The sequence below is a fragment of the Gouania willdenowi genome, chromosome 4 (genome assembly GCF_900634775.1).
Source record: "Gouania willdenowi chromosome 4, fGouWil2.1, whole genome shotgun sequence".
In the NCBI taxonomy this organism is placed as follows: Eukaryota; Metazoa; Chordata; class Actinopteri; order Blenniiformes; family Gobiesocidae; genus Gouania; species Gouania willdenowi.
The window spans coordinates 22,416,868-22,439,048 of NC_041047.1; the positions used below are offsets into that span (position 1 = coordinate 22,416,868).

The following is a 22,181-nucleotide window of genomic DNA, read 5'->3' on the forward strand; positions in this document are numbered from 1 at the left end:
AGTCACTGCTTTCATTACTTCTCAGAACATTACGAAAAGCACAGTTTGATAGATTGCTGAGTGCGTTCTAACCCAGACCTGCCCATAAACAAGCCACACTACAGAACTCACTCACACGTGCTGTCCCTTAGAGGAGAAACACCCAAAAGTGGAACATATTGTGCAGCTGTTTTTTAATAAATGTGCTTGTGTAGCATTTTTTGTTGGCAAATTTTACCCAGAATTGTCGAATTGTCTTCCTGGTAATACTTTAGTAATTTAAAAATATAAAAATTTATATAGTACATGATATATCGACATTTTCAGAAAGAAATATCGAGATATGGTTTGCTCCATATCGCCCAGCTCTACTATATATGCTACTTGTGATTGACAAATAACAAGTGAAATATTTTTACTTCATAAAATAACTTTAAGAAAGACTCAAGAAAGACCTTTATTGGTGTGAAACTGCTACTTCAACTATCACACAGGAAGTGATGCCCATATTTATAGTCAGAGTAGCTCCCACAGGGAAACGAGAATTAAAAAGAGGTTAGAATGAACGTGTCATCAATCAGGAAATACGTTGTAAGGTGTAATTTTCCTACACAGCTTTTTAGCGTCTATTTGAGACAGACTTTCTTTTACAACAGACGATTGAAAACCATTCTTTGTCCAAAAGTTGAGACGAGCCACGTAAGTGAAGAGCTTGTTTTACCGACATCTTCTCATGACGTCACTAAGAGGTTTCTGCGTGACCAATAGAAACTCTCTACCTCACTTCCGCTCGGCTGTCTCTTCCGGACAAACAGTGAAGTAGGAAAACACCGATATGGATTAAACTCAAATGACTAGACGCTGTCCATAAATTCTCACCAGCTCGGACATCGACTCCTGGAGACACGCACGGATAATGGAGAACTTGGGCTGACGTCGTGTTGAGGTCACCTGTCCGTGAACGCACCGTGTGTATGTTTATGTCCTGCTTGCTAGTTTACACCAGTGTAGCGTTAGCACTGCGGCTCCACGCAGACACTTGTATTATTATCCCTCGGTGTAGTTTGTGCTAACAAATCGGACCTTTGTGAGACAGACAGACAGACAGACAGACAGACAGAGAGAGAGAGGTGTGAGAAGTGTTAGAGGTTCGTCTATTGTGGTGCCTTTAAGGTCACGACTCCTCAGGTGACTTTCTGTCATCTCAGACTGGACTGGCCTCTGCACTCCGACCCGTCCTGGATTGTCTTGAACCGACCTTGATTGTTTTTTTTTAATCATTTGTTTCTTAACCAAAGGAGAGACAATGGGTGTTGTGAAGACTTCATTTCCCTCTACCAAAACTCAGCAGAGACTTTGTAAATAACGCCCTGTCAGCTTTTCACTGCTGACTAAAGCCACAGGCCCTCCTTATCACATTTATTCTACTCACATTAACTTTTACAAGTGTGTCCTGGTAGCAGTCCATAAAAGATCAACAGGTAGGTCTACTATTTCAGCTCTGTAGGTTTGTTCTGTCATGGTATTTTCATTGTGCATTATGACTAAACTTTACTAAAAAAGAAACTAATTAAATAATCATTGTGTTCTTTCACAATATTCATATATTTATGCCTACTTTAAATATTAATCGTTTCGTCGATCATTGTTTTTCACCAGTTTGTTAAAAAATGTGTTGTAGATTGGATGTGCAAAATTGGTTCTAAACTGTTTTGAGGGTTATGTATTTATTATTTATTAAATTAAGAATTATGTAACGTTTCACTCATTCAAAATCATAGTAAAGCCTGTAAATATGTAATGCAATATTTTCAGCAAGTTCATTTTGTCTTTTTTTTTTTTTTTTTTAAATAACATATTATGGCCTGCCACTCTATGCATTCGCAGCGCCCCTCATTGGCCAGTTTAGGTCACGTGATAGGTGCACCACTTGACTTAAAGTTGCGTCAATTTTATTTGAGCTCATATTTATATTTAGCTACCCGCTAACCCTTTTATTTTAGCCGCCTAACCCAGGAAATACCCTAAAATGTTTATTTTTTTTGTATATATTTATTTTTAAAGGTGGAATTTGCCATGTTAAATATGTTGAAATTAAAAAATATTTATGACAAATGTGGGATTCGAACCCACGGCAGCGTAAGGAAGAATCCTTTAACCAGGCACCTTAGACCACTCGGCCATCCTGACACGATTAAAACACAGGGACATTATGCTCATGTAGAAAAAATCTGGGAAAACATACGTTTCCGTATAAATAGTCTCAGGGTCTATTAATACATTTCCGTATCATTAGACTGTTTATTTTCGCCCTAACCCAGGCAATACCCTAAAATGTTTTTTTTTTTTTTTTTTTTTTGTATATGTATTTTTATATCCCTAACCCAGGAAATACCCTAAAATGTTTTTTTTTTGTATATGTATTTTTATATCCCAACCCAGGAAATACTCTAAAATGTTTATTTTTTCGTATATGTATTTTTAAAGGTGAAATATTCATATTTTTGCCTTTTTAAATATTTATTCATTTTTACTTTTTAATTAATGAGATGAGCAATGTCAATCATTGTTTTTCACTAGTTTGTTAAAATTGGATGTGTAACATTGGTTCTAAACTGTTCTAATTGTGTTTGTTTTTTTAAAATTAACAATTATGTAACGTTTCACTCATTCAAAATCATAGTAAAGGCTTTAAATGTGTAATGCAAGTTCATTTTGTCAAAACAATAATTGGGTACAGATAATGGATCAACTGGAGGGGGCGGAGCTTCAATATCAACAGGGATGAGGGAACATCCTACCACACCTGGGACTCTGTTCTCCAGAGACAGGCCAGAAAGAAATCATCAAAGCCATCAGTAGATGCTTTGATGCTTTCTTTATGAAATAACTTGTAGGGACACACCAAAGCAATTATTTTATTAGCCTTTATTTAGTCAGGCGAACCACATTGAGATTAATAATGTATTTTAAAAGTGTGTCCTGGCAATCAGTAGATGCCTCTGAGGAAGAAAAAGAAGAAGTACATTTCTTGAAAAGTTGTCTGATTAAGTGAAATCTTAACTAATTATAGTGTAATGTAATGTGCTGATCGTCACCCTTGTTGGTGTGATCTGTGTCTCATTGTGCTACACTGGTGTTGTTAACAGCAGACTGACCCTCTTGTCCTCCTCCTGTGCAGCAGAAGATGAACGGCCTTTCTTTCTCTGAGCTCTGCTGCCTCTTCTGCTGCCCACCGTGGCCGAGCCGTATCGCAGCCAAACTGGCCTTCCTGCCTCCAGAGCCTACGTACACGTTCCTGCCCGACCCTGAGCCAGGCACTGCCACCACGGGGGCGTCGGCAACCGGGAGCACGCGTTCACGGAGTGGCGCGTCAGTTGCTGGCAGTGGGGGCTCTGCTCCTGTGGAGGGCAGATGGAAGCTTCACCTGACAGAACGGGCAGAGTTTCAGTACTCTCAGAGAGAGTTAGATATGACCGAGGTATTTCTGGCTCGATCCAGCCGGGGAAACCGAGTGGGCTGCATGTACATCCGCTGTTGTCCTAATGCCAGGTGAGGACTTTCCATCCCTTATAGGCCTTTGATTAACATACTGTTGTTTTCTTCTGTTTCAAAACACGGAAGTTGATTGATCTGCTCCTCCTGGTTACGATAATGAGTCACGTTTCCTCCTGGTGCTTTACGCACCATTCTTTCTTGTCAGCCCTCTTTTACACGCTTCCTCTACTTGTACTGTCAGTTTAGCTGACTCAGTGATTTTCTCTTCCGGCCTCTCTTCCTTTTTCCATGGCTCTGGATTCCCTAAAATGTTGTGCCTTTTTCCTATTTTCCTTCGTTAAAATTTAATGAGAATTATCATTATTGCTTGGCAACTCATTCTAATGATCTAAACAAATGGGCGTCACATTCAGTGGCAAGTTATTTCACTTTCCACTGTGAGTCAGAGGAAAAGCGTTCATAAGCTTTGTGGTTGTGTTGCTTTCAGGGTGACTAAACAAATATGAGGAAGACAACAATCACACTGAGCTGTGATTGGTTAGATCTGTATGTCTGATTGATTATTTTATTGTGTGTTGGTTATGATGTTGCCAAGAAAAAGAAATATGCATCTCCATAAAGTTGGTCAGCAGCAGGAAGCATGAAGTGCTCTAAAACTTCCTGGTAGACGACTGCGTTTACCTTGGACCTAAGGAAACACAGTGGTCCAACACCAGCACATGACATGGCACCCCCAACCATCACTGACTGTGGAAACTTTACACTCAACCTCAAGCAACTTGGATTCTGTGCCTCTCCTCTCTTCCTCCAGACTCTGGGACGTTGATTTCCAAAGGACATGCAAAATGTACAGTGGGGCAAAAAAGTATTTAGACAGCCACCATTTGTGCAAGTTCTCCCACCTAAAAAGATGGGAGAGGGCTGTCATTTTCTTCATAGGTATACCTCAACAATGAGACAAAATGAGAAAAAAATCCAGAAAATCACATTGTTTGATTTTTAATAAATTTATTTGCAAATTATGGTGGAAAATAAGTATTTGGTCAGTAACAAAAGGTAATCTCAATACTTTGTAATGTACCTTTTGTTGGCAATGACAGAGGTCAAACATTTCCTGTAAGTCTTCACACACTGTTGCTGGTATTTTGGCCAATTCCTCCATGCAGATCTCCCCTAGAGCAGTGATGTTTTGGGGCAGCCGCTGGACAACACGGATTTTCAACTCCCTCCAAAGATTTTCTATGGGGTTGAGATCTGGAGACTGGCTAGGCCACTCCAGGACCTTGAAATGCTTTTTATGAAGTCACTTGTTCATTGCCCGGGCGATGTGTTTGGGATCATTGTCGTGCTGAAAGACCCAGCCACGTTTCATCTTCAATGCCCATGCTGATGGAAGGAGGTTTTCACTCAAAATCTCACAATACATGGCCTCATTCATTCTTTCCTTTACACGGATTATTCGTCCTGGTCCCTTTGCAGAGAAACAGCCCCAAAGCATGATGTTACCACCCCCATGCTTTACAGTAGGTATGGTGCAACTCAGCATTCTTTCTCCTCCATAACACGATGAGTTGAGTTTTTACCATAAAGTTCTGTTTTGACATCATCTGACCATATGGCATTCACCCAATCCTCTTCTGGATCATCCAGATGCTCTCTAGCAAACTTCAGATGGGCCCGGACATGTACTGGCTTAAGCAGGGGGGACACGTCTGGCACTGCAGGATTTGCGTCTCTGGCAGCGTGGTGTGTTGCTGATGGTAGGCTTTGGTACTTTGGTCCCAGCTCTCTGCAGGTCATTCACTAGGTCCCCCCGTGTGGTTCTGGGATTTTTGCTCATTGTTCTTGTGATCGTTTTGACCCCACGGGGTGAGATTTTGTGTGAAGCACCAGATTGAGGGAGATTATCTGTGGTCTTGTATGTCTTCCATTTTCTAATAATTGCTCCGACAGTTGATTTCTTCCCACCAAGCTGCTTACCTATTGCAGATTCAGTCTTCCCAGCCTGGTGCAGGTCTACAATTTTGTTTCTGGTGTCCACCTCTTTGTTCTTGGCCATAGTGGAGTTTGGAATGTGACTGTTTGAGGTTGTGGACAGGTGTCTTTTATACTTATAACGAGTTGAAACAGGTGCCATTAATACAGGTAACAAGTGGAGGCCAGAGGAGCCTCTTAAAGAAGAAGTTACAGGTCTGTGAGAGCCAGAAATCTTGCTTGTTTGTAGCTGACCAAGTACTTATTTTACTGAAGGATTTACCAATTAATTCATTAAAAATCATACAATGTGATTTTCTGGATTTTTTCATTGTTGAGGTATACCTATGATGAAATTTACAGGCCTCTCTCATCTTTTTAAGTGGGAGTATTTGCACAATTGGTGGCTGACTAAATACCTTTTTGCCCCAATGTACTTTCATCAGAGAACATAACTTTGGACCACTCAGCAGCAGTCTAGTCCTTTTTGTCTTTGGCCCAGGCTATCTCTTGTTCAAGAGTGTCTTCACACAAGGAATGCGACACCTGAAATCCATGTCTTGTATACGTCTGTGCGTGGTGGTTCTTGAAGCACTGACTTCAGCTACAGTCCACTCTTTGTGAATCTCCCCCACATTTTTGAAACGGTTTTGTTTCACAATCCTCTCCAGGGCGCGGTTATCCCTATTGCTTGTACACTTTTTTTTTTTACCACATCTCTTCCTTCCCTTCATTTCTCTATTAGTGTGCTTGGACACAGAGCTCTGTGAACAGCCAGCCTCTTTTGCGATGACCATTTGGGTCTTGCGCTCCATGTGTAAGGTGTTAATGGTCGTCTTTTAGAAAACAGTTTTTTCAGCAGTCTTCCCCATGATTGTGTAGCCTACAGAACTAGACTGGAGCTAGCTGTGCTGTCCTACGTGCTGTGTTTGTAGCATCTCTGTTGCTACGCTACTCACTTCTGGGTTCTGTACATTCGCGCAAAAGTTGCTTCTTGCGTGGACTTTTCTTCCGAAAACTACAAACTTCCACAAGAACACACACCTCGTCGCTAGTTTACATCCTCATAACAAGTAATCAGACACGGCAGACGGACTGGTACTGATCGCTTGCTCTTTCACACGTTCGCACACACGGCTGATGATGTCACATGTAACAACGGGGACGGCGTCTCTGAAGGTATATTTATAGAAATGTAAACAAAGGCTAAACTAAAGCTTTACCGTTTAAATACATAATAAGTGCGGCTGTACTTTTGGCTAAGATGTTCTTTTTTTTTTACAGAACAATTATTTGTTTTATGTCTGAAATAGTTTTGGATCAATATTCTCAAATGTTTGTAGCCAAAATGTGTCATATGTTATAATAATAATAATAATAATTCATAAATTTTGTATAGCGCTTTTGTATATATTATTATCCATTGAAAACAATCTATACCTGGTGGATTAAAAGAGAGCTGATATTTCTGCAGGAAATTAAAGAGACAAAGATAAGATAATAAAGAGTTAAAGCAAACAAATCCATTTGTATGATTTAATTCCCTCACCCAATGAGAATCGATAAGAGAATCGGTAAGGAATCGAATTGATAAGCAGTAACGATAATGGACTTGGAATCGGTAAATTTTTTAATTCCCATCCCTACTATGAGTATTTAGTGTATTTTTGTTTTCATTTTGTTGTTTTAAAGTCATTTTTTAGGATAGTTTTATTTTTAATACATTAAAATAATCAATCCCCCTTGACTTTTTTATTTATTGTGTATTGTTATGATTTTGTGTTTAGGGGTGTCCCGATCCGATATTAGATATTAGTCTGATATCAGCCAGAAAACAAATATCGGATTTTATTGAACTGCATCTAAAATCTCCGATATGTATTATATTATATTTATTCAATTGTCGAATACTGTAGATATTATGTTAAAGGTTAACATTTATGTAACCAAAGGGTTAATAATAAGTGGGCCAGTTTTTTCTACTGTTGCTGACTATTGTTCTCTATTTGAGTAACATCACGTGATCAAGACTTTTCTAACATTCCACACTACAAAATAAGTCATAAAAGTATGTATGATTTGTGCTGATATCGCATTGGTTTGATATCGGTAGCAGCCAATACGCAAGGCTGCAATATCAGTATTGTATCGGAAGTGAAAAAGTTGTATCGGGACATCCCTAGTTGTGTTACAAGAAATTACAGCTTAATGTGATGTGACATTATTTTGTTAATGAAGCATGTTGAGGAAAATGGATAAAAACTGGTCTATGCATTCTCATGTTTATTATTTGTAGACTTAACCAACCATTGACATTGATATTTAGTGTTGAACGTCGTTTGTAAAACTGGTTTACATTTTCATTTGAGTTTTCTCTTTATCCAGATTATGTTTTTTGTCAGTTTTTTTTTTTTTAATTTAGACTTTTATAACAAACAAGGACTTTTATTTGTATCAGTAACACTCTCAATGTAATGCCTGGTAATTGTCCATAAGCTTGTCCTTCATTAACTAAAGGTGTCGTCATCACTAACATCAGAGACTGGTTTCTGTGCCCCACAGATTCACGCTACTGTTCTCCCACGGCAATGCGGTCGATCTGGGCCAGATGAGCAGTTTCTACATCGGCCTCGGTACTCGAATCAACTGCAACATCTTCTCCTACGACTACTCGGGCTACGGCGTCAGCACCGGCAAACCGACTGAGAAGAATCTGTATGCGGACATCGATGCAGCCTGGCACACCCTGCGCACACGGTGTGTTGTGATGTCATGACGTGTCCTTCAAGGAATAGATTTATTCCCCTCTGAAAGGAGGCGTTTTTGCAGGTGGATTAGATTTGGTGCGGCTTTAAAGAATATTGCATGTCACGTAGCACGGTGAAGTTTAAGATGCAATGGAGTAAATCAAGTGAGCAGAGGTAGATTTAATATCAGGGTTGGTATTAAGAGACTGTGTGAATAAAAAAAGAGTGAGTGATGTTGGAGGGAAGGACAAGCTGCGGGATGATGCGTCTCAAGGACACTGGGGTGTGATAAAGTGTGCCATTAGGGGAAGTAAAGCTGTCCTCATGCAGCTACAGCCCAGAGAAGTCATTACATATGGTGCACGATGCATTCGTTGGTGTAAATCTGCAGTGTTGGTTATAAACTGTTACCTGGATGATTCTCCTACAGCAGAATCACTTTAAAAATGTGTTCAATTTTTATTTATTTTTAATATTGGTGGAAAAAACTGCTTATTTAAAATAATGTTTCCCATGCTCTTTGTTAGGGCGGGCTGGTGGTGGTCTAGTTTATTTGCAAGAGAAAAAAAAACATGCATATTTGTCAAGAACAGATTGCACTACATTTTTAGCGTCAACCTAAGACATGGGCTGGAAAAACCGATACTATGTGAAACAATATTACATTTTATGGCAAATATCAGCGGACCAATAATGTCGCCCATCTAACCAATAAAAAAATATCAGCTTGTTGTACTGAACCTAAAATATGACTTAATTCACATCCATTTTTGAAATAGAAACGACTAAAATGAAAGCTAACCTTTTTTCACAAATATTTTTGTGCTTTAAAGTTTTCCTTTACTTTCAACCTTTCACTGCAGGTACGGCATCAGCCCAGAGAACATCATCCTCTACGGACAGAGCATCGGCACCGTTTCCACCGTTGACCTGGCGTCACGGTACGAGTGCGCCGCCGTCGTTCTTCACTCACCTCTGACATCGGGGATGAGAGTGGCCTTTCCAGACACAAAGAAAACCTACTGCTTTGATGCTTTCCCCAAGTAAGTCTTTGCTAAGGTTATTTTATTTTATTTTTTTAAATAATAATAATAATACTTTTTATTTGTAATGCACTTTACATTTGATACCAAATCTCAAAGTGCTACAAGATTAAAACAATACAACACAACATATATTAAAAGACAGGACTAAAAACGAGCATTTGCTGTTAAAAAGAGGCATTAACTGTTAAAATAAGCTTGTGTAAAAAGGTGAGTTTTAAGTGTTTTCTTAAAAGCTTCCACCGTTTGCGGTGAGCCATGGATTGTCGCCGTGTACCCCCGAATAGTGCCTTATGTCAGCTGAAGATAGGCACCAGCAGATACCCGCAATTCTGAAAAGGAGCAGCGGGTTGGAAAATGAATGGATATCTGGAGCTACCAGCCTTTAATCAAGCTGGATTTTAAATAACACAGCTTAGTTCATAAATCATAAATATTTTCCCTTTTCTTCAAAAAAGAAGAAAATGAAATAAATATATAATTGACATACATACGTATTCATAAACATTCTGACTTTTGTTGGTGTGTATTTATTTATTTAAAGCTTTTACTAATAACAGCTGCCATATCCAGACAATGGAAGTGCAGTTGGGTGTTACTTAAGCTCTCTGTTTTTTTTATTTTTTTTAATTTGGTTGGGTTTTAATGATTTAATGTGAATGAGAGCTGTAGCAGCCAATACTTTAGTGCTGGATCCTGACACAGATGGTATGAGTGGGCGTAGAGCTGCAGTGGTACAAATCTGGGTAATGCCGTGCTCTGTGTGTATGTAGTACTGCGTAGTGGGCTGACAAAGCTTCCTGTGTTCACACCTACCAGTCAGTGGGCTGCTGTCTATTTATGCTCCTGACGTAATATTCATCAATTAACGAGACTTTATTTATTTTGCATGATATTTTTTAAAATTTCTGTAACACAAAGTACTTTACATTAATGATTAGTAACTGCAGCAGAAGCCTGACTATAAATTGAAGACGGGAAATAAATTCAGTGAGGAAAAACAAACCCGTCTGGCTGTGCATGAATAATCGAATGCAAATAATGTAAGGAATTATTAGAGTAAAGTTTTCTTTTGAAAACATCAGGAATCTTAAGCCATATATTATTGATTATTATTCAAAATTGTAAATGATTAGTTATCATTTTACAAATAAGCTTTTTATTAATTTTTTTTTCTTTTTTTTTTTTTTCACTATTTTCAGTAAAACATTTATTTAAATTTTATTTCGCCCGAATTCATGTTTACCCAGAAGTGAAACATATTCAGCTTTTGACTTAGGGGGTGCTAGCGCACCAATCTGTTCATTTACAACCGACAAAATAACTGTAAATATGCACAAAAAGGCTAAAAACAAACACAAAATGACTCCAAAAAACATACATTACAGAAAAATACACCAAATGATGACAAAAACATGAAAATGAGTCAAAAAACTAAAAATGAAATATTTATTAAAAGAAATACACAAATGACGCGTGTTGTGATAGACCATCAAAAGACATCTTCTCTCTGACAGGGAATGTTTGGTTAGTTGAGGCCCGCTAATCCAGGATATATTTATCTAAATTTGTAGCATAGGCCTTAAAGACCAACATAAGCATTAATGCAGGAAAGGACAAAGAGCTTGTGTGTTTTTGTTTTGCTTTTGCATATTTTTGGAGTCATTTTGTGTTTTTTGGTTTTTGCAGTATTTTTGTTGTTTTGTATGCTATGAGTATTTTGTGTATTTTTGTTGTCATTTTGTAGTTATGAATATATTTTTTGTCATCTTGTGCATTTTTGCATTTTTGTGAGTTTTTCAAGTAATTTGGTGGTTGTTTTGTGTGTTTTTGGAGTATTTTTGTTGTCATTCTCTACATTCAGTCATCCTGTGTATTGTTGTTGTTTTGCATGCTATGAGTATCTTGTGCATTTTTGTTGCCATTTTGTGGTTTTTAATAATAGTCATCTTGTTTGTTTTTTTGAGCTCTTGAGTGATTTTGTATATTTTTGTTGTGTTTTTGGAGTATTTTTGTTGTCGTTTTTTTTTTCTATGTTCTGTCTTTTTGTGTAATCCTGTGTATTTTTCTTCTTGTTTTGTATGTTCTTGGAGTCATTTTGTGCATTTACCTTGTGGGGCCCCACATAAGTAGTCTGAGGGTCGCATGTGGTCCCCAGCCCTCTGGTTGCTCTGGAGTCCGTTGCACAGTTTCTTTCTCACAGTTTTGTACCAAACATTTGTTTTATCGACTGTTAAAAATGCCACGATTCCCATTAGAAACCACAGCCTGCTAACTTTGCAAGAACTGGGTCTGAAGTGCTTATATTAATTATTAGCTGCATTAGTCAATGACATGATTAATATTGTCTAATAGTGTTGTGGTAGTAGAGACCGGTCTTGGTCTCCAGACCAAATTTTAAAGGTTTCAGTCTCGTCTCGGACTCTGAAGCATTTTAACTCGGTCTTGTCTCGAACTCGGGCTGCCCGGACTCGGGATTTTCCGTCAAGACCCTTCGAGACCAGCACTAATTCCTGGTATTTTAAAACTTTTTTTTTATAATGTGATAATAACACGAGAAGAACGGGATAAAACAATCCTTTATTCATTATTTAATCCACCCCGTATAATGACCAGTGTGTGTGTGTGTGTGCGCGTGTGTGTGTGCGCGTGTGTGTGCGTGTGCGCGCGCGTGGCTACGGTTTCAGTTTGGACCGCGGAGCGCAAGGGAGCTATGAACTCATCACCGGTAAAAATCCCAGTAAAACTCCAGAAAACAATCACCCGTAATAAATATGATCTCCCTGGTAAAGACAGTAGCTCTAACAACTGGTAAAATGATAAACTGGTGATATTACAGCCTGTGAATGCAGTACAGGGGACGCACTTACTCTGCTTCTGGGTCCTAGTGCCAGGTGATGCCTGTTCCGTTTACCGAGGTCCGTGTGTTTAATAAGTTTGTGTGTGTCCGTGTGAAAGTCTGCATGTTTATGCCTCTGTCCATCCACTCTTTTCATTATATCCATGTCTTTTAAAGCTTTTATTACATAGTGTCGGCTGTAGTCCGGGCCGCCGCCATCTTGGATTATGTCGTCACCAGCGCGTCATCGCCTGAACTGTAAAGAGGTCTTATATTAGTGGTGTTTTTTTGTGTCTTTAGACTCCAATTACATGTATGTATATAATATGTTCCCCACAATATAAACAGGTTCACAATATAATATTTTTTTATAGTTTCTGTTTCCACTGTATCCAGAATAATAATAATAATTATCAACAATAACTATTGATTAATTTGTCACATGACTGTTCCAGGGTTTGCGTTTGTTTTATTTAGTTTCACATCTACCTGTAGCTCTATGTTTTTTAGAATGATGACAACTTGTTTTTAGTTTTATTTCAGAAAGTTTCACTTTTACAGTTACAGCTGGAAACCTTTGTTAATTGAATATCCTAGTTATATTACAGCAACCAAATTAAACTATATCAACTAAGTGAATTAATAAAAATAACCTGTGTAAAGGATTTTTCAAACTAAAAAATTATCTTGTGAAATCTGTGACGTGTTGACCTGCACAACTCAAAGAATCAGAATCAAGAATCATTATTTCTTGGTAGAAATGCTTTTAAACACTTGCTGTACATTCAGCTGACATAAAAATCTTGTTTTCAAAAACGTAGAATAATTATGAATTTATCAGTAGCAGTAGTAGTTTTAATAATTTAGTAAATTTTTTGCAGGCACCTTTTTTGTCCGTCAGATGTATTTAAGATAAACAAAAATTAAAGAGAGAATGTTATTTAACTGTCGAACCTTTTCATAATTTTATTTATTTATATATTTTTTTAAATTGAAAAAAAAAATGGTCTTGGTCTTGGTCTCGGCTTGTCTCGGTCTTGGTCTTGACTCGGTCTCGATGCATTCTGGTCTCGGGCAAGTTTTGGTCTCGGATAGTGTGGTCTTGAACACAACACTGTTGTCTAACAACTAGTATACAGGACAATGCAGAAATTTGTTTAGAACGACTTTGTTTACTTTTTTAACATCTTCCATTGTCCGTTGCAGCATTGAGAAAGTGTCCAAAATCACGTCTCCGGTGCTCATCATTCACGGGACGGAGGATGAGGTCATTGACTTCTCTCACGGCCTGGCACTCTTCGAGCGCTGTCCCAAGGCAGTGGAGCCCCTGTGGGTGGAGGGGGCGGGGCATAACGACATCGAACTGTACAGCCAGTATCTGGAGCGCCTTCGCCACTTCATAGGGCAGGAGCTGACGGTGCAGCACGCCTGACCTCTACAACAAGGTGCTTCGTCTTAGGTGAGAGTGATGCGCGTGTTGGACAGTGTTTAGATACTTTCTCAATAAAAGCAATGTCACTCTACAGCTGCTAAGTCCCACAGGGCAATAAATTCATGATGAAATCAGAATTAGCTGAATACTAAATGATCTTTGTCCTCGTCCTTGGAGAACCTGGAATTTCTGTTTGTGTGATCGGAGACATTATTTTCTGCTGTTGTCCAAACGTTCTAAATTTACCATGGTTGCTACTTTATTGTGAAGAAACAAGTATTTTGGTTATCCTATCTAAGATGAACTTCATCTTCTCCTCCTGCTTTGTTTGGCTCACAGGGAGCCAAAAGCCTCTCAGACACATCACAATCATCTCATCCAACTCTGCTCAGGGCTTTTTTTTATTTTTGTTTTCATTTGTTCTACCAGTGTCTGCACAGCACATAAAAAAGGACGTTAGCTGAACAGTTTATTTTTCTTCGTGATGAATTAAGTCCAGAGTCTCCCAGTGCGGACTTAAACTGACATGAGCTCCTGGTGAGTGGGATATGAAGACGTTTATGTTGAGTCTTAGTTTGGATTTTCTGCTCAGGTAACCCTTTTAGACTTTATAGAGAGTTTGTGTTTTATTGTGCAGTCAGTTCATTTTTTTCTCTTTTTTTTTTTTTTTTTTAATCCTGTGTTTTTCAAACTGGGGGGTGCACCCTCGCGTGCGGTCAGTAGTTTGACACAGACTGTTTGAGGACGACCTGTTTTTGAGACCGAGGTACAGAGTAGCCTTTTCCTTTGCGTTTTAATTGTGGGATGAATTCTTCTTCACATTGTTGGATGTCTGCGAGTTTGTCTGCCCTGATTGTGTTCTTACAGGTTGGTTTATGTCTCTCCTGCAGGTCCCAGTTGTCAGCTCAGTGTAAGGTAACACCAACATGAAACGGGCCTCGGTTGTCGACTATTTTTAACCTGACTTTATTTATTGAAATCTGTCTCACACTCATTTATTTCACCTTAAGTATAAAACTGTTTATTTTTAAACAGTTTCTGATGGTTATTTAGACTCAGATGTGGTTTATCACTGTCCTGCAGCAGTGACCTTTAGCAGTGTTTGTAGATTCCACTAAGAAGCGCCCTAAAGATGCACTCTTTAGCTTCACGTGTACGATATGAAACCATTGTTTGCACAGTCTGTTGTGATCAAACTCAAGGACTTTAACCGCTCACTGCCATTCTGTGCTGGAGTGTCACCATAAGTCCATAATTGGGAAGACTTAGTGAATGTCTGACCTTTGTTCTGTTCCCTAAGGGTTACAGTCGTGCTTTAAATCAACTGTTTTTCATATTCTTTCCTCCAACTTCTATAATGTAACCCAGTTTAATAATTGTCTCTTTTCCTTTGCTTTGTGCAGTTTCACCAAACGGTTCACAATAAACATCCCAAATCTGTTTCACAAGCATTTTTTTAGGTTAAACTTGTTTAGTTTTAGAGAAAAAATGGTACTAAACAGTGTCAACTATGTAAAACTCTCACTCTGTAAGCTGCTGCTGTTGTTTTATTTTTAGTTACTAATTAGGGACACAACATTAGGCCCCCCCAAGTTCTGCAGCTACAGATGTGCTAATTTTCCACTCTTCTTTTTAGTTTAACAAAGAAAAGTATTCATTTTTATGCTTTAACTGATTTAAAAACCAAAGTCGAACTTTTTCTCTGCTTTTCACAAAGTGCAAAGCGACATGTTTTATGTCTTTATATAAGAAAGCGTGAGAAACTTTCCTAGTTCTAATTCCTATTCATCAGGGTTGATGTACATTTTTGTCATTTAATCTTACGACATCGGTTTTCAGTTTTTCAGTGTTTATGGTTTAGATTTTGTTGTGCAGTTTAATTTGGCAATGCAACAAAGTCCTTTGAAGAGCTCTACGTTAACGTCTGTCATTGAAATGTGTGGTTTTCTGTGGTCAAACGATTGTGGGTGTCATTCTCATCTTTGTACGTTCGTTCATTATTCAAACTATTTCTAACTTTCAAAGATTTTTGTCATTTTTCCATGAAATGAACAGAATGAGATAATAAAACATAACCAAAGTGTTTACAGCAGCTGTGGATCTTTTCTTCTTTTATCATCCTTTACTCGTTGTGTTTTCACTTTAATCTGCAAAGAGAACATGGATTGTTGATACGTCTGAGTTTTGATGACTCAGGTTTATCTCTGATATCAATACTTTTAATAACATGATTAAGGCTGACGTCATGTGATTTAGAGCCTCACATGGCTGCTGGTTAAAAAATAAACCAAATTAGCTGGGTGTCAATTACAGATTTTTGCAAAATAAATGCGATATTTCTAAATCTCGACAAAGCATAATTGCACTTTGAACGCATTTCCATTGAAGGTTGTTTTGGTCAGGCACCTCATAACTCTCGCGAAATCTCATCCCGCCAGACTTCGCTGCAGGAAGATGGACGCTCAGAACCTCCGTATAACCCTGTGTTCCTTTGTTGTTTCACGTCTAATGCAGCAGTAATAATTCTTAAGTATAATGCTAAGAAATGTCTCGGTCTTTACACGTACCGCGTCATGTTCTTTCTTTGACTCGGAATTGCAAAAAGTCTTTCCATAGCGCTATTGCGACACATTTCAATATCAAAACGTCTGAAATACCTCCTCATGAAAGCGTAAAAAAACCTTTTTGCGATATTTCAGTCTTTTTTCGAAAGTCAGGTGTTTCCATTACCATTCAATTGTTTTTATTGTGCTTTTTAGATCATGCACATATCCAAGGGTAATGGAAACCCAGCATCTGAAATACTATAATGTTGGGTTTAGAAAATAATCAACAACACTACTTCATACTCAAATACATTTGTTTTCAGCTGAAAAAAAGTGCCTTTAATTGTGTACAAACAGAAGGTTTTCAAACCCTCATACTCAAAGCTGAGCGTTATTCAGTGACACCATGTGACCAACTATGACAGCAAAGCAGCTGTTCCCTGTTAGATTTGAAAAAAATAATTTTTGGGCCAATTCTGCTGATGTCAAACTGCATTAAGGCACATGCCAGACCATAACTTGTTTATGGATCACAAGTTTAAAATCAGAATTGCATTGTTTTTTTGGTAGATGACAAGTTTTGATTGGAAAGAAGCTTCCAGCCTTCCGAGGCAGAGACAGATGGATCATAAGCTGTAGTCACCCTCCTCCACACACACACACGTTGTGCCCGCCCTTTTTACTATAGACTACATAAACAATCTGGCGTCTCACTCAGATGCTCTAACGGATTAAAGACAGCTGCAGCCACAGATCCCGCTGTGCAAACAAAGTCAGTGCAGCCTGACCTGCTGCATCACACACACGACACGTCGCTCCACCCTCTCCCTCAGCCCTGAACACCAGAAAGCTTTTATGCTGACATGTATCAAAGGGATGATGGATGTGCACGGCCTCCACTGCAGAAGAGTCAAAACAGTGTGTGAATCAGAGAGCTGCATAATGTACTGCTTTACAGTCAAAACAAGGTCAACAGACTGAAAACAACAAAGGTTTGACAATCACTTTGTAGGAGGTGTATTGTATATTATATAGTTAATAAAAACATTAATGTGCTTCTTAATAACACCATATTTTAATGTCCTGCCTGATATATTAAAGCTGACATGGAGGAAACTTCTCGTCGTGAACTTTCCTCTGGTTTCCTTATTGTGACTGTAAAGCATCTATCAGTTCTTCACCAGGAATCTGACCTCCAACTATCTGCAAATGAAGTGAGTCTGGAACAAAAACAGTCTGTAGATTTATTAAAAGGATGTCTGGGTGATGTATCATGCGACAGCATATAATTATTTTGGATATAATTATTCTGTTGAATTGAAAAAATTCTGTTACCGTGTCCCGAGTTTAAATCTAATAAAAACATGTTTTTTTCCTTTAAAACAACATTGTGTCGTTATCGTGAGCCCATTATCGTCTATTGTAAACTCAGTGTCTCGTCCCACCCCTAGTGATCATGTTTCTCTGTGGTTTTTGTTAGTCTGACAGTGGCACAAATGTCTTATTTTTATTTTTTAAACTCTTTTTATTTTGACTTTGAGGAACATATTGCTTGATGGTATGATTATGCATTCTAAATGTTAACATTGCACTCATAGTACCCAGATACCAAAACTAGTAGGAAATAAATAAATAAAATAAAAACACATATACTCTACATCTGACTTTAGTTTTAGGTTGTATTAGGAGCTTCTGGTTCTGGTACACATACATACATACATATATAAATACATACATACACGAAAGGCATGAATAAGAGAAAAAAAACTATCTTTATTTTATGGGCTAAGTATTATTAAAGTAGTCTATAAAAGGTTGTGAAATGTTATTTTCTCCACTTGTAAAGGTTTCATCACTCCCCACAGTAATGCCAGATGTGTAGGAGTTTTATTCGTCCACTGAAGGATAATCAATCTTTGTGCTTGTAGTGTGACATATAATACGCCTATATTGTGTTGACATTTTGTGAGTTTTATTGATGCACCACAAACAATGCGATCAATGACAAAAGCCTTAGTTTATCTTTTTCTATTCAGTTTGAAATTAAAAAGCTCATACGGACTTCAATCTCAAACAATTGTACATTTTATTTTGCCAATATAGGAATAAAAAAAAAAATGCTAAAACATTAAATTTTTTGTTTTAAAATATTGCATCTTAACAGTGTTGTGGGACCATTGTGTGTAGTGTTGTGAACTCAGCGTATTAACCACCCCTACCTAATCACACATGGACCTCAGGAGTTCCTCCATCCTGTAAGTGTTAATCCTGTGCATGTCACACACTGACTGGATCTCAGGGTGTCTAATACAGTAACAACATGACCATGAACTTTAAACCATTCATCTCTTTGGGCCAATGTTGCATTAATTGTTGTATTTTCTATTAACTAGATCTAACTGTCATTTTGTGTTGCACATGATTTAACCTAATGGTGGGTTTGATTTTGGATTTTGTGTCTGGAAAAGTCATGAGGACCAAACACTTTTTGTACTTTTAGTGTATAATTCACAGTTTGATAGTATGTGAATGTAAATCGCGTTTGAACTGTTTTTTTTTTTTGTTTTGTTAGTTTCTTTGTTTTCACAGTGATGCAAAAGCTTTTCACACTCCCACAGGAGTGAAAGCCTTTTTTTGGCTTTTGTGTAAGAAGCACGTCATGCAGAGCAGCCACCTGCTATAGCAGACACTATATAGAAAGTGTCTGGTACGGTTACCAAAGTACAAGTACGTAGCGTCTTAGGGTTAGGTTTAGGTTATAACCCTATATCGCAACAATTTTAAGGGTTAGGGTTTTGGTTACAAAGTGTCTATTTGTACGGTTGCCGTACAGACAACCCCCGGTGCTATTGGTACGGTTACCAAAGTACAAGTACGTAGCGTCTTAGGGTTATGTTTAGGTTATAACCCTATATCGCAACAATTTTAAGGGTTAGGGTTTTGGTTACAAAGTGTCTATTTGTACGGTTGCCGTACGGATAACCCCCCGGTGCTATTGGTACGGTTACCAAAGTACACGTACGTTAGGTTTAAGGTTAGGGTTAGGTTATAACCCAATATCGCAACAATTTTTAGGGTTCGGGTTAGGGTAAGGTTTAGTCTTAGTCACGTGACCTAAACTGTGACCAATGACTGACCTATCACGTGACCTAAACTGGCCAAATAGGGGCGCTGTGTTCAGATAGAATGTCGGTATATTGATACGGCAACTGTACTGATAGCCTAGTTGACAGTTCTTAGACTACCAGGAGCTGTAGAACAACTGTGGACTTCTCAGCTGTTTAGTGTCAAAAGCACAAAGAAGAACACTAAAGCCATGGAAAATATGAATACAGGAGGAGAAATGTAGCATATTTGCTTTGTTGTCTTTCTCATAATATTAAAATCTGGAAGATGAAGAAGTGAACTACATGTGCTAAACTCATGGCTTTGTGAGCCAAATCCGGCCCTTTGGAGCATCCAATGTGGCCCACAGGGAAAATGAAAATGACAGAGAAAACATGAATAATTGTGTAAATGAAACTCAGCAATAACTGTGCTTATATCACATAATTGTAGTCATTTTTTACTGTTAAACATTTGAAAAAACCTAAAAATTCTTCCAAAATCCTTCAATTTTCCTCAAATTATGACATATTATTCCCCTTAATTTGATAAAAATTGGTCACAGAATCTGGGAAATTTAAAGTGACTGATATCTGTCACTCATTGCTTGGTTTTTGTCGTTTTTTTTTTTTTTAAATAGATTTTTTGTGATTCACGTATTCTTAGAAATGATAAACTAGGCCACAATAACGTTGAAATTGCTCATTTCCCCGCATAAAATTTGTGGCCCTCTTGAGATCAAACTAATCCATTTTTGGTCCCTGAACTAAAAAGAGTTTGACACCCCTGAAGTAAACGCTTTGATTATGTCTTTAAAATCGTAAATAAATAGACTTAAAGAAAAATAAACAAAAAAAAAACAGGCAGAATCAAGTTGACTAAATGACGAGGACACAGCTTCTCAAAACCTGCCAAAGACTAAACAGTTCATGAGTAGTTTGGGTTCTCATGGCCTTGAAACAAACGTACAAGTCCAATCGATGGAATCTTGACAGACTTTCTACTTATTTCTTAATACCAGATAAGACAGCACACCTCCAGAGCTCTTGCACAGTCCTTATCTTAATGTGTTGTGACCTATGCAACGTAAGGCAGATTCCATTTTGTGGCGCTTCGTGAATTGTTCCTTTTTTCCACTTTAACCTGTTTTTCTTCATTAATTCATGTTGATTTATTCAGTGTTTTATGTCTTTGCTTTAAAAGAAACTACAAAACTCGAGGGATCTGCTGTGTCAAAAAAAGAAGAAGAAGCACGTAAAACAAATTTACAGACGCTGTGTCCAGGCTTTAAAGAAAACTCTGTGAATGTCAAAGCCCTTTGTTTAGCTTTGAATTCCAGGAAAAGATCTTTGGCCGATGCAGAAAACGCGACTTCAGGAAAGGAAAGGAAAGGTCAGGACTGCTGCTGTCACGTCAGCACAAATGTCGTCCACTCAGCAAAAACGCTTTTATTGGCCTTATCGTTCTGAGCAGGGCCGTCCATGACAGGATGGGAAAAGAGAATGATTGATGTGCATTTAGATCAGGGATAGGCTCCTTTTATTACATATCAGGGGCCACAAAAATGTGATTGGCTGATCCGAGGGCCACATTTTAAACGTTCATGTCAGCATTTAGATTAATGACTGATCTGAGCATTATTACAGAAAAAAGGGAGGGTTTTGTCCATTTTTTTTAGCATTTTGTGACTTTTTTTGTTGTTTTGTGTGATTTTGGTGTTATTTTGTACTGTTTTGTGGTCGTTTTGTGTCTTTTTCACTTATTTTGTGCATTTTTGTTGTCTTGTGTTTTCCTGTCCATTTTTGTTTTGTTTATTTTGGGTGTCATTTGTCTTTTTCAAGTAATGTTTGTCGATATTTGTTGTAATTTTGAATTAATTTGGGTGCATATATATATATATATATATTTAGCATTTTGTGTGTTTTTGTTGTCATTTTGTGTGCTTTTGGAGTCATTTTGCATACTTTTAGTGTTTTGTGTAATTTTCTGTTTCTTTTAAGTCATTTAGTGCATTTACTTTGCAAAATTAAATCGGGGACCACATGTGACCCCTGGACTGCCTATGTCTGTAGATGATTTAATTTGGAGTAGTGTAGGTGCAATAATAGAAAGAAACCAGTAGGTGAAATGGATAAGAAGTTATTTGAGCGACAGAGTACAGTTTGTCCAAATGGGAGAGCTCTCTTCTAGATGTCTTGACGTTGCTTGTGGTGTCCCCCAGGGGTCAGTATTGGGCCCTGAATTATTTCACTAGTATATTAAAGGTGTCTTTAGTGTTTCTCAGTTGGTTAAATGTGTATTGTTTGACAATACAAATTTTTTCTCTAGCCACGAAAGCTTTGAAAGACTTATTAGCGCTATGTGTGGTTTTACACATGTGCAACTGTAATACGGTTTCTTAAAGAGGTAGAGCTAGTTTGTTTATATTAATTATTTGTTAGATCAGGGTGGGGTTCAGTAAGTTTTACTTCTCCCCACTCCATTTCATGCGTCGGTGTATACGTGAATATTATTGTGTAGCCTATACTTTTGTTTTGTTCTTGGCACACTTCACTTGAAATGTAAATGAATAATGAAAGCACAGGGGAGAGCAATTCATAATAATGAGAATAATTTATTTATTCAGGTAGAGTAAGAGTCTTTGGCAGAAAAATACAGAAGCTGATTTAATGACAACTTTTAAAAGTGAAGTGCTACATAGAGAAGACTTGGAGGTACTGGGCACACAAACAGGAGAACCAGTCCTCCCATTGGGTTTGTAACATTAACCAAGGGATTGGAGACGGTTAGACAAACATGTATGTATGGCACAGGACAGTAAGGTGGTAAACGCTCCACTCAGGTGGGAGTTTACTGTGTGAGTTGGCGGTTTTGGCGATGGTGTGCGTGATAGAAATGAAGTTTTTCCCTTCAAATGTATCACAGTAAATCTGTCACTGGCTTGTTTTTTTTGTGTTTTTTTTTTTTTTTTAAATGGCACATTTGTGTCTCTTTCTTTTTAGGATCCATCATTCTTCA

General features: G+C 38.0%; 1 protein-coding gene across 5 annotated transcripts; it reads left to right on the forward strand.

Annotated features, from left to right (window-relative positions):
- Positions 1-765: 765 nt before the first annotated feature.
- abhd17ab (abhydrolase domain containing 17A, depalmitoylase b) lies at positions 766-15,604 on the forward strand. 5 transcript variants are annotated; one of them, XM_028445354.1, is made up of 6 exons: positions 766-1,460; positions 3,164-3,531; positions 8,014-8,208; positions 9,062-9,241; positions 13,287-13,539; positions 14,403-15,604. In XM_028445354.1, the coding sequence occupies exons 2-5, from the start codon at positions 3,167-3,169 to the stop codon at positions 13,510-13,512; spliced, it is 966 nt and encodes a 321-aa protein (XP_028301155.1). In that variant the 5' UTR covers positions 766-1,460; positions 3,164-3,166; the 3' UTR covers positions 13,513-13,539; positions 14,403-15,604. The 5 variants fall into 5 exon arrangements, with proteins under 5 accessions (XP_028301155.1, XP_028301154.1, XP_028301153.1 ...); XM_028445353.1 differs by having other exon boundaries at positions 3,161-3,531; positions 13,287-15,604; XM_028445352.1 differs by having other exon boundaries at positions 13,287-15,604.
- The last annotated feature ends 6,577 nt before the right edge of the window (positions 15,605-22,181 follow it).

Coding starts and splice junctions, on each gene's coding strand:
- abhd17ab (XM_028445353.1), top strand. CDS start 3,167: ATGAACGGCCTTTCTTTCTCTGAGCTCTGCTGCCTCTTCTGCTGCCCA. Junction 3,532..8,013: donor CGCTGTTGTCCTAATGCCAG/GTGAGGACTTTC, acceptor TGTGCCCCACAG/ATTCACGCTACTGTTCTCCC. Junction 9,242..13,286: donor TGCTTTGATGCTTTCCCCAA/GTAAGTCTTTGC, acceptor TGTCCGTTGCAG/CATTGAGAAAGTGTCCAAAA.